Genomic DNA, 16,003 nt, shown 5'->3' on the forward strand with positions numbered 1-16,003 from the left:
GGAAAGTAACTTTCAGAGCACACATCGACAGGGAGGTAGGGATTTCGAAGGCGTACATTTTGGATAGAGATGGTTCAACAAACTGTGGGGCCGTGAGAAGGCGGTACGTTTCCATTTGGCTAGGGACTGAGCTACACGCAATTGGAAGTCACGAACGCGGAGGTAGTTAGGGAGTTTTGAGGTCGTGAGTGTGATTACGGCGGTGAGAACGTACACTGTAGGCGGGACAGCGGGTGTGGAGAAAGTGCAGGTGTATGTTGAGTCACCCATCGAGGATGGTTTGGTCAAGAAGCAAAGCTCGTTGGCTTCGTCAGAACTGGTTTGCAGCCTAGGGAGAGGGACGTCAAAGTCAAGTTCCAGAAGCAGGACGCAGCATATTAGGAGGAAAGATTGGACAAGTGGGGAATGAGCAAGGGCGCGTATGATGTCTTGATTGCAATGAGCTCAGCACCACAGGATACGAAGATGAGGCTGGAGGTAGAAGTGGATGGGAATATTGTGATTGAAGCCGGGTGTTGCATCGGAGCGGGAAGTCGAGGCTGAACACGGTGTCCAGCAAGACACTACAGAGGCGGGCCTTCTCCATGCTGGCCTCGAAAGTTGCCCGATGTGGTTTCGTGGAGGCCGTTGGAGGTTGGAGGAGGAGAAGCACGATCGGGCTAGGGGTCAAGCGAGAAGGCTAGACCCTATCACGATGGATGACATCACACTAGTGCAGCACTAATCAACACCTCAGATGCACGTGCAACCTTACACGCCCGTGACGCCACGCCTCCATATATATTGTTGGGACCGAAACCTTCTAAACGCGATATACGCCCCCGAAGTTCACGATGTCTTTCTACAAAGGCGCTGCCCTGCGAAGGGCGATTGTTCCAACATCTGTCCGAGTTCCTTCATCAAAGCGCGCCTTCTCAGCCAGCATGCCTCACGCAAACGAGCCCACCTTCGACGCCGCTGCCTTCGGCGAGCAGCACATCACCAAAGGCATTGGACGTCTCACCAAGCATGTCTTCGAGGAAGGAAAGGGAACGTACATCACCACCGACAAGGGCGTCAAGCTCCTCGACATGACCGCCGGCATCGGCGTCGTCAACTTGGGCCATTGCCATCCCAAGGTCAGCGAGGCTGCTGCAAAACAGTGCATGAAGATTACCCACACCCAAATCAACATTGGCTTCAGCGCCGCCCAGGTCGCCCTTCTCCGAGAACTCATCCCCATCCTTCCCCACCCATCCCTGGACACCGTCTTCCTATGGAACTCTGGCGCTGAGGCTGTTGAGGCAGCCGTCAAACTTTCAAGGGCAGCAACCAAAAAGCAGAATATTATTGTTGTGCAAGGCTCCTACCATGGACGCACGTGCGCGACCGCCGCCATGACGCGCAGCAAGACCATCTACGGCGAAGGCCACGGTCCATTGATGCCCGGCATCTTTGCTACCGCATTTCCCTACTACTCTCAATTCGGCCTTCCTGTGGACACACCCATCGACGAACTTGTGGAGAAGTCCCTCTTCCAGCTCAAGCTCACCCTCTCACAACAAACCGCGCCCTCGGACACGGCAGCAATCATACTGGAGCCCGTTCTCGGCGAGGGCGGCTACGTTCCCGCTCCTCCTGCATTCCTCCACGGCCTCCGCAAAGTCTGCGACGAGCACGGTATCCTTCTTATCTGTGACGAAGTTCAGTCTGGTTTCGGCCGCACAGGCACCATGTTCGCCGTGGAGGAAAGCGGCGTTCGGCCCGATATCCTAATTTTCGCTAAGGGCATTGCAAACGGTTTTCCACTTAGCGGTATCGCGAGCACGAACGAGCTCATGAGCCGCCAAAAGCCTGGCACCATGGGCGGCACATACGCCGGAAATGCTGTGGCCTGCGCTGCCGCCAAGGCTGTCATCGAAGTCTTCCGCGAGGAGAAGGTCCTGGATAATGTCGCTGCTCGCTCGAAGCAGCTTTTCGGTTTCCTCAACGACCTCAAGAACTCTGGAAGCAAGGCTGGCAACCTCATCCAGGATGTGCGTGGACGGGGTCTGATGGTGGGCGTGCAATTCCAGGATGCCGATGTGATTGCCCAGTCCCAGAACGAGGCAGCGAGGAAGAAGAGCGGCGCGGGACAAATTGCGCCGAAGGTTGTGCAGGAGTGTGTCAAGAGGGATATGCTGCTCCTCAGTACTTCAGTGTTTGATGTTCTGCGGTTTATCCCACCGCTTACCATTAGCGAGGCGGAGATGCAAGAGGCGTGCCGCATATTTGGCGAGTCGCTGGAGGCTGTTGCGAAGGAGTTGTAAACACGTCCCTTTTGACGTTGGGTCCGGAGTCTTTGCAGCGCTTTTTCCTACAGGCAGCAGGTGGAGTTGGCCTCATGATTATGTACGAGAAATCTCATTAACGTTTGAGACGTGTTATAGTCGAATATAAGGCTTTTTCTCAAAGGACGCATTAGAGCCATCAAAGGTGACTTGCAATTGCATTGTTGCGCGGTTGAAATTTGGGTATGGCAGATGACGGGCGATCCAGCAACAGACAAGATCATCTACATCATTTCACCTCTAAATTCCGCCTGCAGACAAGGTCATACCTTGGACTCGAAACTCAGTATGATACGACGCCCCTTGAAACCTCAAAATTGACCCACTCCCATCGCACATGACTTGCCCTTATTTTTTCGATCCTGGTGGATCGTGTTCCCAATGATGACCTCTATGGAAGATCCTATTCGAACACTTCCTGGAGCGTTTCGATCGAGGCTGTAGCGATCTAGTCATGCAAACAATGCACTTTTATGCGTTACAAGTCCAGGCCGCGACGAGATAAGGCTCCATGCAAGGCTAGAATCTGCCACGAGGCCCTATGCATACCCTACCCGGATCAACACCAAGATTGACGATTAGCTCTTCCAGACAACGTTATTCATACTCGTACAAGTTACCGAGCTAATCGAACCTAGCTTCTTCCTCTATCGTACTATAGAGGTGCCATAACTGAACGTGCTATCTCCATCTATTGGCATTAGACTAAAAGTACTCTGTAGTTAAAGATCGGAGCGCGACACGCTTGATCTACGTCAGGTACTTGTTAGCTTTCGTTGGAATTTATATGGCGATATTCGTGGACGCGTTGGACTGAATAGTTGGTTTCTACTAGAGATTGTTGTTGGCGGTAATGTTTAAACCCAGTCGCGTACGCATTTTGTTGATATGCAAATGCTCAGGGAAAATGTCAAGCAAGCATGGATGTAGCAGGATAACCTGGAGAATTGACAGAGAGGCTTGATAGAGACGAGATCAATAGTAGCACAGATTCGGCACTCTGGGGTGGGCTTGTGCCTCGCGTCCGCCACTTCCCCCAAGTCGTACTCTACTATTGGATTCTATCACGAGAGAGGTCTTTGAAGCCTTTTCCTACACTGATGATTCTTATTGGCACATTATCAAATCCAAAACGAATGTGGTCTTCTTTTAACAAAGTATACATTTCTGTTCATGAGCTTCGAGTCACGTGTGCCAACATTCACCCTTCAATACAAAACACATAGCGTAAAATAATGCACGGACTTCTGGCAGACAATTGTTACCACTTCCATGTGAGCTCTTAGTGCATATTCCGTGCATAATCATGCCACAGCATAAGTCCCCTGCCGCCAACGATTGCCGCCCACGCATCACTGCTCGAGTCAATAGCCTACCTGGACAAATAAGCACTTGTAGGTCTCAATATAGGCGCACAAAAATGGTGTAACTAACTTATACAAAAGGATCTTTTGATAGAACATGATGGCGACCGTGAACGATTCCGGAACGCCCAAACTTTCATTCGAGGCCTGCGAGCGCTTGTTCTTCGGGCCTTTCGAAAGCGAACGCCGAGAAGACTAATACTAAGGCTTCCCAGCCTTCTCATTCTTTGCAGCCCAATGACCGCTCAAAGTGTTTCTTCGATCTTCCTGGGGGTTCGTACAGTTTTCCACCGTCGTGACAATTCATCTAACATCTAGTGTACAGAGATTCGAAACCATATGACCCTACCGCTAAAGCTGCAATCTCGTTTAGGGAACGCCGAACTCCTAAGATTGTATTGATCAATGGAAACATAGGGGTAAATCGACCGTTCACTAAGCTACGCGGTCAAAGGTCAATAACGTTGCACCATAACCAAAATCTGTACCTATACAGGTATCTATGTACTTACAGTAGGTAATAAGTATATGCTATTAGCGAAATTTAGGTATATCCTATATCTATTCTGTAAACTAATATGGCCAAGTAGGTAGACTTATGCCATATGAATTCCATTTTCGGAAACGAGAGGCCTTGAAAGAATACGATTGCGACGAGGAATTAAAATATAATATCCCTCAAGCGGCCCTCGAGCTGCGCGTTGGATTGCTCCTAGGCGAGCAAGCTTGTCAACGAATTCGCAATTGCAGCGCAAGTGATTTCTTTCCAGAGATGGGAGCGTATCTAGAGTGCACATATCCAATAGACTCAAGCATAGCCCTCAGCAGTCTCGATCTCCAAATCTTATTGTGATCATGGAATATGGTGCTTCGAATTATAGCTATGCTGTCTAAATACAACTACGTCGAATGAAGTTAAGTATAATAATGCTTCAAAGTATGACTACAATAGCTAAATGCGGTTACTGCCCACTCCCGTTATACACAAGCACATTCTTGCTATCTTTCACATCACCCACAACGCCATTCTCCGCCAGAGCGAGAATGCGGTCCGTAACCGCCTTCGGGCTGCCCAGGCCACTCTCAAGCGCCCTGAGGTAGCACACCAAGCCTGAAACAAGCGGCGTAGCCATGCTGGTACCGCTCTCCACGCGGCTGCCGGTGTCGCTGAGGTAGTCTGCGCTCACGATCTCGTACCCGGGAGCCCAGACGTCGAGTTCAGGCCCGTAGTTGCTGCCCTGCACGCCGGAGGAGCTGTCGACGCGCTGGCGCTGTTGGTTGGTGTAGCCGACGGTGAAGGACTCAGCGAGACGGGCGGGGGAGGTGTTGCCAATCTCCTTGTTCTCATTACCGGCAGCAACAACAGTAAGGATACCAAAATCGTAGAGAGCCTTGATAGCGGCATCGAGCGTAGTGGAAGAAGTGCGCGCACCGAAGCTCATGCTGAAGACGGCCGTGTTGACAGTGCCCTGGATCTGGACGTCCTTGAACGCCCAATCGAGACCAGCGAGGATGGAAGACATGGTGGCGCTGCCAGTGTCGAAGATCTTGACGTCGACGAGGTCGACCTTCTTGGCAACGCCGTAAGTCTTTCCACCGAGGGTACCGGCGACGTGGGTGCCGTGGCCGGTGCCGTCGTTGTTTCCATCGGCAGCGCTTGTGGTGGAGTTGGTGAGGGCGTTGATGCCGAAGCGGACACGGCCTTCGAACTCTTCGTGGGTGGACCGAATTCCGGTGTCGAAAACATAGGCGGTTGTTCCGGCACCTGCGCTGGAGTCATAGACGTAGGTGTATCCAGTGCTGTTGTCGGCGCCATTTTTGTGCGAAAGATCGGCCAAGCTCCAGAGGCTGTTCTGTTGAGTGGTCAAAGAGGAGGAGTTGCTTGGTGTGGTGCCGTTGGTTGTTGGCTGGCTGGGAGTTGCAGTACCGGAAGAAAGGGGAATCGAGACAGCAACAGCACTGGCACTGACGGTGGGATAGGCAGAATCAGTGTTGTTACCGGTAGGGTATTTGCCAGACGCCTGAGGGTAGCCCGTGGGACGCGAAGAACCAGGAGCGCTGATAGATCCAGTTCCGTACGCCGAGTCACTCTGATATCCCGAGCCAGTTCCGTATCCAGACCCACTTCCGCTTGTGGAAGTAGACTGCGCATGCCCAGCAGAGTTCGAAGCGGAGCCTCCAGCGACGGGGTAAGGATTGCTTCCGCCGATGTGCCAGTCGTCCCCGAGGTACACGTATTCATCCGGTTCCACGCACACGACATTAGGAAGCTTCTCAATCTCCTTGATGACTTCTTGGTCAAAGTTACCCACGTAAGCGTGGAAGTTCCCGTGGCCAACAGTAAAAGTACGCTTGACGAAGTTGTCGAGGTCCGCTCCGGGAGTGTAAGCATCGGCAGTGGAAGAGGCAGCGGCAGGTGCGTTCTCAGTGACGGTCGCAGTTACCGTAACGACCTTGCACTGAGGGTCGCGTTTCTCAAAGACATTGTCTTGATGCCTGGGAGCGTCCCTGTCGCGGCGCGCAATCCTCCTAACAGCCTCATGATGGGCATCAATAGCTCCCGAATCCGATCCCGGTTTCAGTTGAACAATGTACCGCCCAGGGACATATTTGGGCCTGTCGTCTGCGCGCACAACTGCGGCAAGGCCTGCAAGAAAAAGCAAGGAACGAAGCATTGTGAGGAATTAATAGGAATTAGTATAATGAGTGACTGTCCGGAAGGACGATTGCAAAGAGTGACTGCCCTGGTGGGTGGAATGGGTGAAGAACCTACTGAGAACGGCAGATGCGCGCGTCTTGAGGTTGTGGTTAGCCTTCTCTTCGTGGCGTCACTCCCTATTGGTATCCACAAAGGCTTACGACGGGTGCACGGATCAGGTGGGCTGTGGGCTTTGTTCTCTCGTGTTTGCAGATCATCATCACCGAAGTTGTGTTGTGAAAAGGCTTAACCTGTCGACACCGGTTTGTGTTCGAAAGCTTCTGGTCCAAGGTACGATAGGTTGTGACACACGTCGTCCTCCAGCCTTGCAGGCGGCAAAGACGCATCTTCCGACAATCGCCTAATCATGAGTTGGCTCACTGGAGGCTACGGAAAGAACGGCACGCCGTGAGGTTACATGTACGAGAGAGTACAGCTGTTGAATTTGGTAAGCTTAGACGCGCATCGATTGCGGAGGTTGTCCGCAACATGTCGCATGAATAGCTTGGAGGCTTGCGCGTTTGTTGTTCATCACAGGGTGACACAAAAGTCGTGCTAGGGCCCACTCGGTGCCGCATGCGTACTCGGTACCAGTACCACCGTTCGCTGGAATCTCGGGTACTACTCCAACATTGCATTCCACCGCGTCTCTTAAAACGCACAAATATATGATCTGGAGCATACGCTTTCAGAATCATTGAGATCCGGTCGCCTCTCTGCTGCGCACTGCGCATCCTTATTTCGTTTTGACATAGATCGCGGTTGTCTGGATGATCCACAATGCTCTATTACTATAGTATCTTACAACACGGTGCTTATGCACCAAGTAGTGGTACACCCTCAGCAACATCTTCCCATAACCTCCGTTTTCGCCTGTGCCAATCCCGGCTTGTTCCCAATGCTACTGACTGGCGTCTGCGCCGCCTGCGCTCTGGGACTGCGGCTTCAGGAGGCGGTTTTGGGACTGGCGCGGGTGCTGGATCGCTGTTGCCTTTGCGGCTTAGCTTCAGTGAGAGTAAAATGAACACGCCAGCGATGAGAATGGCCAGCAGTAACATGGCCTTTCTCTTGATGCTTTTTCTTTGGTATCCGGACGCGACTTTGAGCTCCTTGTCTGCTTCCTTCACGTCCACCGTCATTCTTTCCACGTTATAATCGATGCGGTCTAGCATGGACCCTTGGTCGATGACCATTGTTTGCAGCTCCTGGAATATGTTGGCTAATTCGATGATGCCTTGCGCAATGTCCTCAATCTCGCGCTCACGCTGGGCAATGAGGGCTTCGTTAGGATCGTGACGTATTCGCTGCTGCTTAGCCTGGAGCAAGGTCGATTGTGAGAAGGAGCGGTCCGCGTCGGACTCCTGCAGGGCAGGGTCGTTGTAGGGATTCTGGATAGGGGTTGCGGAGCGGAGGGGAGAACCGAAGCCACCCATGTCGCGAAGCTCTGCACATGTTAGCGATGGCATCAAGGGTATGGCAAATGGGAATGCGCACTCTTGAGGTATGCGGCCTGCTTCTTGCGAAACAAGGCGCTCACTTCGCCTACACGCGATGCCAGAGAAATCTTGAGGTTCTTGGCCATGGTTTCTTCGCCATTGCTGATGCTGCCCTGCTGCTTGGACTCGCGCACCATGTTGTCGATGCGCTTGATGGCCTGTTGGCACTTTTGGAAGCTCCGTGTGATGTCCTGGGTAAGAGACTCAATCTCCCGCTCCTCCCGCCTCTTGACCTCCTCGTCGTCGAAACCGGGAAGCACGTGCTTCTGGTGCATCTGATCAAGCCTCCGTGTCTGTCTCGCTATGTCTGCAAGATGCTCCGTGATTTCGTCCTGGATGTCGAGCCAGCGCGGCGGGAGCAGGTCCATCTCGATGACAGCGTCGCCGTCGTCTTCGAAGGCCCCCGAGGACATGAGGCCCTGACGCTCCTCATCGCCGAAGCCATTGGCGACGGGGCCGCCATAGCGCGGAGTCTTGCTGGGCGGATGGTGCGAGTACGACTGGCGGTAGGAGATGAAGCTGTTGAGGCTACGTCAGCGAATGCAACGCATAGGGAAAGGCAGGACCCGAGGACAGCGTACAGGTTGGTTCGGTCCCGCCACATGGTCGGCAGGTAAGTCGCGGGGCACTATGTCATGGCATGGGAGCTTGAGACGGCTCGATTGGGCTGGCAGCTATGACTTTGGCGGTCGGGAGCTCTGGTGGACGTGAGCAAGCGCTCTCCGGGGTCTCGGCTTGGCTGTGAGCCACCGTGTGGCGCGTGACGATCCACTCGCAGGCAGGGGCTAGTGTGCAAGCATGCCTCACAAGCGGACGCCAGTCTCAGCCCGCAATCATTTCTCCAGCTCCTCCAGCCGCGTCCAAACACCTACACCTCACTCCCGACACGCTACGCACTCACCAGACCCTACAACACGCGCGCCGCTCTCGAGCAGCTTCCACACCCAAGCCCCGTCCGCGACACGCACGCCCAGCTACCATGGTGCGTGAGAGCCCCTCGAACCCCTCGTTCGCAGCCTTCAAGCATACCCCGCCTGTCAAAACATGGCGACGACAGCCCGCACTACGCCCAATCGACCCTCACTGACAACCCACCCAGGCTGATTCTCTCACCGAGGAGCAAGTCTCCGAGTTCAAGGAGGCCTTCTCCCTGTTTGTAAGTACCTTCTTCCCGCCTGGACGGCGGCTGCCTAGCGCCTGCGCTGCATCTGGGGGCTGTTTGTGTGCTGACCTACCATCCACAGGACAAGGATGGCGATGGTACGTATTCCGCCCACGCAATCCGTCATGATCGACGCTGCGCATAGCACTCCCTCGACTCAATCCTACTGCTGCTGTTGTGCTGGTCGCGGATGCGACGCACGGCTAGGCTGCCCTTTCGCGGCCCTCGTTCCGCCCCTGCGTCACCCGTCCGCCTCACCAACGACCACCACTGACATGGCTGCGCTATAGGTCAGATCACCACCAAGGAACTCGGCACCGTCATGCGCTCGCTCGGCCAGAACCCCAGCGAGTCTGAGCTGCAGGACATGATCAACGAGGTCGATGCCGACAACAACGGCACCATCGATTTCCCTGGTACGGCCACCCACGCGCCAATCTAGTGGTGCATAGTAGCTAAACCACCCAGAATTCCTTACCATGATGGCCCGCAAGATGAAGGACACGGACTCTGAGGAGGAGATTCGGGAAGCCTTCAAGGTTTTCGATCGCGACAACAACGGCTTCATCTCCGCCGCCGAACTGCGCCATGTCATGACCTCCATCGGCGAGAAGCTGACCGACGACGAGGTCGATGAGATGATCAGGGAGGCTGACCAGGACGGCGATGGGCGAATCGACTGTAAGCCTTGTCCAAACCCCTCCGAATGTGCACAACTAACATTTGCCAGACAACGAGTTCGTCCAGCTCATGATGCAGAAGTAAGCTGTCAAAGTACTTTGGGCGATTTCGGCATTTGGGGCACGGTGATACGGATGAATTCCTGCAATGAGTAACGGAACAGTCTGCTTGTCGAGGTGCGATACAGTGGTTGCTGAATCCTCTACAGCTTGTCAATTTATGATGTAATCCATTGGTTTATGGCAAGCTCCATATCCTCAATCCATGATTTTGTGCCTCTTACAACCTTCCTTGTTCCTCATACGATTCGCATGTCGTGAGCCGTAGGTTTTCTTTGTTTGCCAATGCAGGGACTCGCGGCAGTGCTAAGCTCTGAGCCTAAACAAGCGTCCGTGGCACATTTGCTTGGGACGACACAGCCTCAATTGATGTGGCTAGGTGCAGATGACTCCTTCTACGGCTAGTATACGTGAAATGCACGCTAACGTTCTGTATGCCTTCTTTTGCTGATAACGGGACATCGTCAAAGAAGTTGGGCGGTCACGCTGCCAGCCCTGCTATGGTGAAGTGCCCACCCGCAGCTCGCTTCAAAGAAACATGGCGGGTTCCGGCATCGTGCCAAACTCCTTGCGGCACGCGCCTTTGTGGCCGACAGTGCTATTCAAACAATGCCAGCAAGACAAAGGATACAGTCTTCACTCCGTGCTGGCGTGGTTCCAACCGAGACACCTTGCCCTGCTCTTCAGATTGTAACCAAAGTCTTGTCCGTCCGTTCCTTGCAGAAACAGCGCATCACGCTCATTGAACACCATCATTTGAAACCGATTCGAATACAGAGAGAGAACAAACACCATGGCATCTCCTCCGCCTCCCCTCGAACCGTGGACAGACCATCCCATCTGGGAACAGTTCAAAAATGTCGACTCCGAATTCAGCTCCAGATGGGGCGACGACTCCGCCTCTATTCGCGCCAAACCCGTAGACCACAACATCCGGCTCCGCATCCTCCTCTACGCAGGCCGCCAAACCTCCGCCTCCCTCCTTATCGCTTGTGGGAAAACAGCCCCTCCTACGCAAAGTTCCTTTCGTTATAGTGTAGCTGAGGTAGCGGAGCAGGGAATGTTGTATGAGCCGTTCACCTATTGGGACTGGCATGGGTACGATTCCGAGGGGAGTCCTCTGAACGGTAAGGGGGCCTTTCCAGGGGCGAGGAATCTACAGGAGAGGAAGAGGAAAAGGAGGGTACTCTGGGAGAGGGAGAAAGCGTTTAAAGTAATTCTAACTGAGGAGAAGGAGGGTGAAAAGGTGGGTAGGAAGGGGAATGAGTGTTGGGAAGGTGGCTTGAGTCCAAGACTGAGGTGGGAGGGGTTTAAGAGGTTTGTGGAGAAAAAGTGGAAGCATGGGAGCTATGTGAAGAAGATTGCTGTTGCGAATTGGATGAGCAGGGAGGATATGGAGTGGTGAGTTGCACTGATCTTCGGAAGATTGGTACTAATCGGTTTGTAGGATTGCAAAGAATCTAAAGCGGCTGGAAGCGCTCGATCTCAGCGATGTACCTTCATCCTACAGCCATAGTCCCAAAAGCGAAGACGATACATGGATTGGATATTTTGAAAGCAATTCCTCACCGGTATACATAGACAGTCTACTTGACACCTTTCCATTCCTCGAAGGACACACAGACGCTACGGTAACCGAGGAGAAAGATCGATGGGCAGATCTCCACAAGCATCGAAGCGACTATGCCTATAAAACTGCCGGGCCCCAAGAACCCTGGCGTCCACACAACCTATCCTCTAGAACAATATATGAAGACATTGCAGAAGACTTCGAGGAGTTTTTCTGGAGGCTCCAGGAGCAACAGGAGTATAGTGACGCAAAGGAGGGCAGAGCAACTTCAGATAAACTTCGCGCGCTGCAGGAGAAAATCGCTGAGACGCATCTTTGGAGACGGCTGAAGTGGCTGGGCCTTCCGGACTGGCGGTCTGATAGCTATGCTGCGAAGGCCGTCGGCAAGACGATCCCACCTTGGTGCGTTTCACTCAAGACAGTCTCTGTTAGAGGCGAGTATACGAGGGACCGCACCGCAAACGAAATTGAGTCGGTTCACCACCACGTCTGTCAACTCATACTTGGCATTGAGAAGATCGTACCAGCTTCGGTGACCAAACTTGAGCTACGCCTTTCAATCTCGTTCCTCAGATATTTCCTGGAACAGCTGCAGAAGAAGAAACCAACAATCCTACGCGTGGGCATCGACCTCGGCGCCTGGGTGCAAGTCTTCCCGCTGGGAAATCAGCCGGATCATCTGAAAGACGAGGATATCAGGGCGACTACACGTCGATTAGCTCACAACGTTCCGAGGCTTAAAATCTTCCGTCCAGACCGGCATGGACCTGGTACATATCAACAACATCAATTGGCATACGATAAGCTGAGGAACTACGAAGGAGAACAAGAATACCTCGTGAAGCACCCCAGCTTCTACCGCGACAGGAGTGGAAACTTTGAGCCTTACCGCCCCTTGCAACAACCCCCAAGGACCGAGACATTGCCTGTGCCTGAACAGGACACATACGATTTCTTCGATGATCTGCTACATGGCAGGATTCAACGGGATGATACTTGTCCGCTGGACAAGTCGAAGCGACACGCTACGACAAAACGCGAAATCGACAGAACCCGCGCAAATACCCTGCCCAAACTCCTCGAGAAACTGCACCTCGCGCGCCACAAGGTCGGCAGTGCCCAAAAGCAGGCCAATCTGACTTTCCGCGTTGGCAGACCTGAGTCCAAAATAAGCATCACGCGCAACGGGGCACATTTATTCGGTCTGCAGGGCGAAGCGGAAGCCAGGAGTTTCGACCCGATTGATCCGCTAACGCTTACGCAGCAAGAAGTAAAGGCTGGCGTTAGTGCTGGGCCCGATTACAGGTTCTGGACACCCGAGAATCTCAAGACGGTGTACCCTTGGCTCGAAGAGACATTTAGGTGGCGCCCGGTCTTCGATTGGGACTGGTTCATGGTGCCGCAGAATATGAGTGTCACCGAGAACCCCAATCTAGTGACTATCAACAGAAGTGGGACGGGACCGAAGGGTCCGGCGGATTGGCAATTGGAAGGGAAACAATCCGACGGACGAGGGAAGCCTGGAAAAGGACTTGAAAGCGCTTTAAAGAGCATCAAGGCGCAGTTCAAATTGCTGAATGATGCCACAATACCTGTGCATCTCCTTATCGGACGTCGGCATCCGGATCTGTCGAGCTGCTACTGGGGCTGGCCGTACACCAAGGAATCGTGGAAGGAGTGGAACGAGCAGTTTTTTTCTGCGAATCTCGAGACTATTGCTGAGCACGTCAATACGCTGAGCATCTTCTACGATCTTCGGAATCCGCTTGATGCGGACCGACTCTCGCTCGTAGATGCAAAACGTCCGTTCTTCCCACCAGAAGGAACCTGTCCTACGAGGGTCTGCCTCCTGGAGAACCCAAACAACGGCAAGTGCCCGTTTGTGCAAAAGCATCCCGGGCAGAGAAACCGGCATCCGCGTCCCCAAGTATCTGGCGTCCGAAAACCCCCTAAGACTGGGAGCAAGAAGAACATGGGGTTCCCACTGCCTACGTATAGAGGCCTTGCACCGAGCGATACCTCTGCCCCTCCTACTGGAGAGCACGCGGACGATGAAGCGAAGGAGGACGACTCTGACGAAGGAGATATGGAGACTTTCCCTCTTCGTCTAGCGAGACGCTCCGCCTATCTTCGTGAGTCGGTCGGCTGGGTCCGCTTCTGGGAAGCACACGCGACGAGCTTCAAGAATCTGACTGCGCTGCACGTCCGTATGCCGCAATGCCATGACACAGTGAGCTCGTGGCGACTAGCGAGGCTGCTGAATAGGCATAACGGGTGGACTACGCTAACGTACACCGATGAGCGACAGCACGTGCAGACTGAAGAGGATCTTCTGTCGAGTTTTGAAGATGAGGATAGTGCGTCGGTTGACGTCTGGTATCACATGAAGGAGTCACGTGTATGGCCTGCAGGGCGCTTCGTAAGGCGCAGCTGGGTGTGGGATCCACTACGACTCGCCGACGAGCGCTCCGAACCTATTTTAAAACCTAAGGAGGACCCTGACAACGAGAATGAAGAACCGCAATCTGAACGTGTGGGAAAAAGATATCTCGCATATCGCTTCGAGCCTCGGAAGAGACCCAACCTCGCGTCCCACGACAACAACGTCGAGATAGGCGAGATCGAGGGTCTGCGGGCAGCTCGTCGGGATGTCGACGCCGCGATTGCCCACGAGGAAGACAACGGCGATCGAAGGGATGGAAATGGCTTACCGACGAAGCCGGAAGTCGAACGTATCACACGACCTGAGAAGCTGCCTCACCAGATACCTGGCTTCGCGAGTAAGTTCAAAAGCGTGTACGGGCACCATATTCGCAATGTAGCAGGCGCTCAATGGCGTGAAGAGCTAAGACAGATGATTGCTTTTATTGACGAGCAAGAGAGACGTCCATATATCGGTACTATCCCTGAGGAATTCCGGGAACTGAAAGACGAAGAGCGCGAAATGGAGCGCCAGCATAAGATTGGTAATGAACGGGACAAACTCAAAGCTTTGCTAGCTGAAGAACCTCCCTATGGCCGGATCTTCGAGGTTAAGGATGATCGTCTCGCGCTGGGAGATGTGCCTGAGACGGGGTGGGATGGAGACGATGAAGTTGAAGACGGTGATGACTCCGATACAGCAAATGCCCAGGAAAGACCTCGGGAAGAGCTTGATGAGCATTTCAAGAACAAGAGTCAAGAAGGCGCAGCGCGATATCAAGACCCTTTCAACTCCTCATATCCACTCGCAGGAAGTGGCGAAACACTTCCAGGTGAGAATTTTCCAAGCAAAGCTCTCCCAGCTGACTCGGAAATTGATACGGAGGTTGACTCACTCTTCAACGACACGGAGCTTGGAGAAATCAGCCAAATTCCCTCTTCTCCGCCTACGTCCACATCGCCACAGCGCAAAGCTGGCGGGGAGGATAGATCGCCAGAGCACGCGTCTCCATCTCCCAGCCGGAGTCCTAGAAGGCCACCGACTTCAGGCCCCTTCGATCAATCGTCGTCACCTTCTGATGACGACGGAGACGAAGACGACACACCGAGACCGAATGCCCCACCTCCAAACACCACTCCTGCACCAAAAAGGTACCCACTAATCGAGAGCGGAGTCCGCCCACTCCGGACACCGATTGATGAAGATTACACTGATAACGACTTTGAAGACGATGATGGGAACCTTACTGATACGGAGGGGTTGTATACGTCTCCTGAGCAGTCGGGAGGCGAGCAAGAGCAGGCACAGGAGCGGCAGAAGACTAGTTATGAGAAGATCGGGGAGAGGAAGAAAGCTCAGGAATCGGAGAATGCGGTTGGAGTGAGTGGCGATGATAAGGGTGAGGGTATGTCTTTCATGGAATGGCTTTCCCAAGCGACTATAGCTGCTAATGCTTTTGCAGCTAATCCAACGGCGTCGAGTGCTGGTGGTGATGCTCAGGTAGTTGGGCCAGGCTCCACGATGGATAAGAAGCGCCAGCGCTCAGAGGATGCTGCCAACGAGGGTGTTCCGAGCAAGAAAGTCAAGACAGCTGAGGCAGAGAGCAAGGAATCAGCGCCAAGAGCAGAGCCAGCTGCTTCAAGCGCAGGTCAGAAGCGCAAGGAAGCCCCGAGCGAGGAATCAGTGCCAACCAAAAAGACGAAGACCACAAGGAGCGGACGCCCTATCAAACAAGCTGAATTAGACCAACCCTCATACGAGGGAGACTACGAACCCTCGGACGAGGCAGAGCACAAGCCAATAACGAAACGGACGCATAGCAAAGCCAACTATGTACCATCACCGACAACAGGCACGGAAGCTGCCAATGAAGCCGCCGGTGGTGACGAGCCTGAAAACCCGAAAGAAAAGAAACCGATCAAGCAAGGAAATGGCAAGGCTTCTGCCCCTGCTCCAGCCTTGACCCCTGCCGTTCCTGTCCCCTCTGCTCCTGCCCCTGCTTCCGCAGCGCCTGTAGCTGGTGCAGCCACTATCCAAGTGCCATCGAGGGCTAGCGGGGAGCCTGACTATGTCAGATTGACAGTTGTGAACTTGAGAGCGTTGGCGAGGCAGAGGGGTGTTAGGTTGACGGGGGCCAAGCTGAAGGCCGAGATTATAAGGAGGTTTGAGGAGGATGATGCGGGGAGAGGAGGTGGGGGCGGGAGTGAGAGCGGGGCGGTGTAAAAGAGTTGCTTGAGTTCTC

General features: G+C 53.6%; 5 protein-coding genes across 5 annotated transcripts; 3 read left to right on the forward strand and 2 right to left on the reverse strand.

Moving 5' to 3' along the window:
* Window positions 1–833: 833 nt before the first annotated feature.
* Window positions 834–2,288, forward strand: N0V89_003829 (uncharacterized protein; the record flags this gene model as incomplete). Its single annotated transcript, XM_056212626.1, has 1 exon — window positions 834–2,288. One exon carries the CDS (start codon window positions 834–836, stop codon window positions 2,286–2,288), a length of 1,455 nt encoding a protein of 484 aa, XP_056072934.1.
* Window positions 2,289–4,635: 2,347 nt separating this feature from the next.
* On the reverse strand, window positions 4,636–6,348 carry N0V89_003830 (uncharacterized protein; the record flags this gene model as incomplete). Its single annotated transcript, XM_056212627.1, has 1 exon — window positions 4,636–6,348. The coding sequence occupies one exon, from the start codon at window positions 6,346–6,348 to the stop codon at window positions 4,636–4,638; it is 1,713 nt and encodes a 570-aa protein (XP_056072935.1).
* Window positions 6,349–7,186: 838 nt separating this feature from the next.
* On the reverse strand, window positions 7,187–8,471 carry tlg2 (t-SNARE affecting a late Golgi compartment protein 2; the record flags this gene model as incomplete). The annotated part of the gene is made up of 3 exons (XM_056212628.1): window positions 7,187–7,815; window positions 7,866–8,386; window positions 8,449–8,471. 3 exons carry the CDS (start codon window positions 8,469–8,471, stop codon window positions 7,187–7,189), a joined length of 1,173 nt encoding a protein of 390 aa, XP_056072936.1.
* A 375-nt stretch (window positions 8,472–8,846) lies between these two features.
* On the forward strand, window positions 8,847–9,794 carry CMD1 (Calmodulin; the record flags this gene model as incomplete). Its single annotated transcript, XM_056212629.1, has 6 exons — window positions 8,847–8,849; window positions 8,967–9,023; window positions 9,112–9,127; window positions 9,320–9,445; window positions 9,498–9,710; window positions 9,760–9,794. The coding sequence occupies 6 exons, from the start codon at window positions 8,847–8,849 to the stop codon at window positions 9,792–9,794; spliced, it is 450 nt and encodes a 149-aa protein (XP_056072937.1).
* A 768-nt stretch (window positions 9,795–10,562) lies between these two features.
* Window positions 10,563–15,984, forward strand: N0V89_003833 (uncharacterized protein; the record flags this gene model as incomplete). The annotated part of the gene is made up of 3 exons (XM_056212630.1): window positions 10,563–10,761; window positions 10,810–11,170; window positions 11,217–15,984. 3 exons carry the CDS (start codon window positions 10,563–10,565, stop codon window positions 15,982–15,984), a joined length of 5,328 nt encoding a protein of 1,775 aa, XP_056072938.1.
* Window positions 15,985–16,003: the final 19 nt, after the last annotated feature.

This window comes from Didymosphaeria variabile, assembly GCF_027946475.1.
Source record: "Didymosphaeria variabile strain IMI 356815 chromosome Unknown scaffold_3, whole genome shotgun sequence".
Taxonomy (NCBI): domain Eukaryota; kingdom Fungi; phylum Ascomycota; class Dothideomycetes; order Pleosporales; family Didymosphaeriaceae; genus Didymosphaeria; species Didymosphaeria variabile.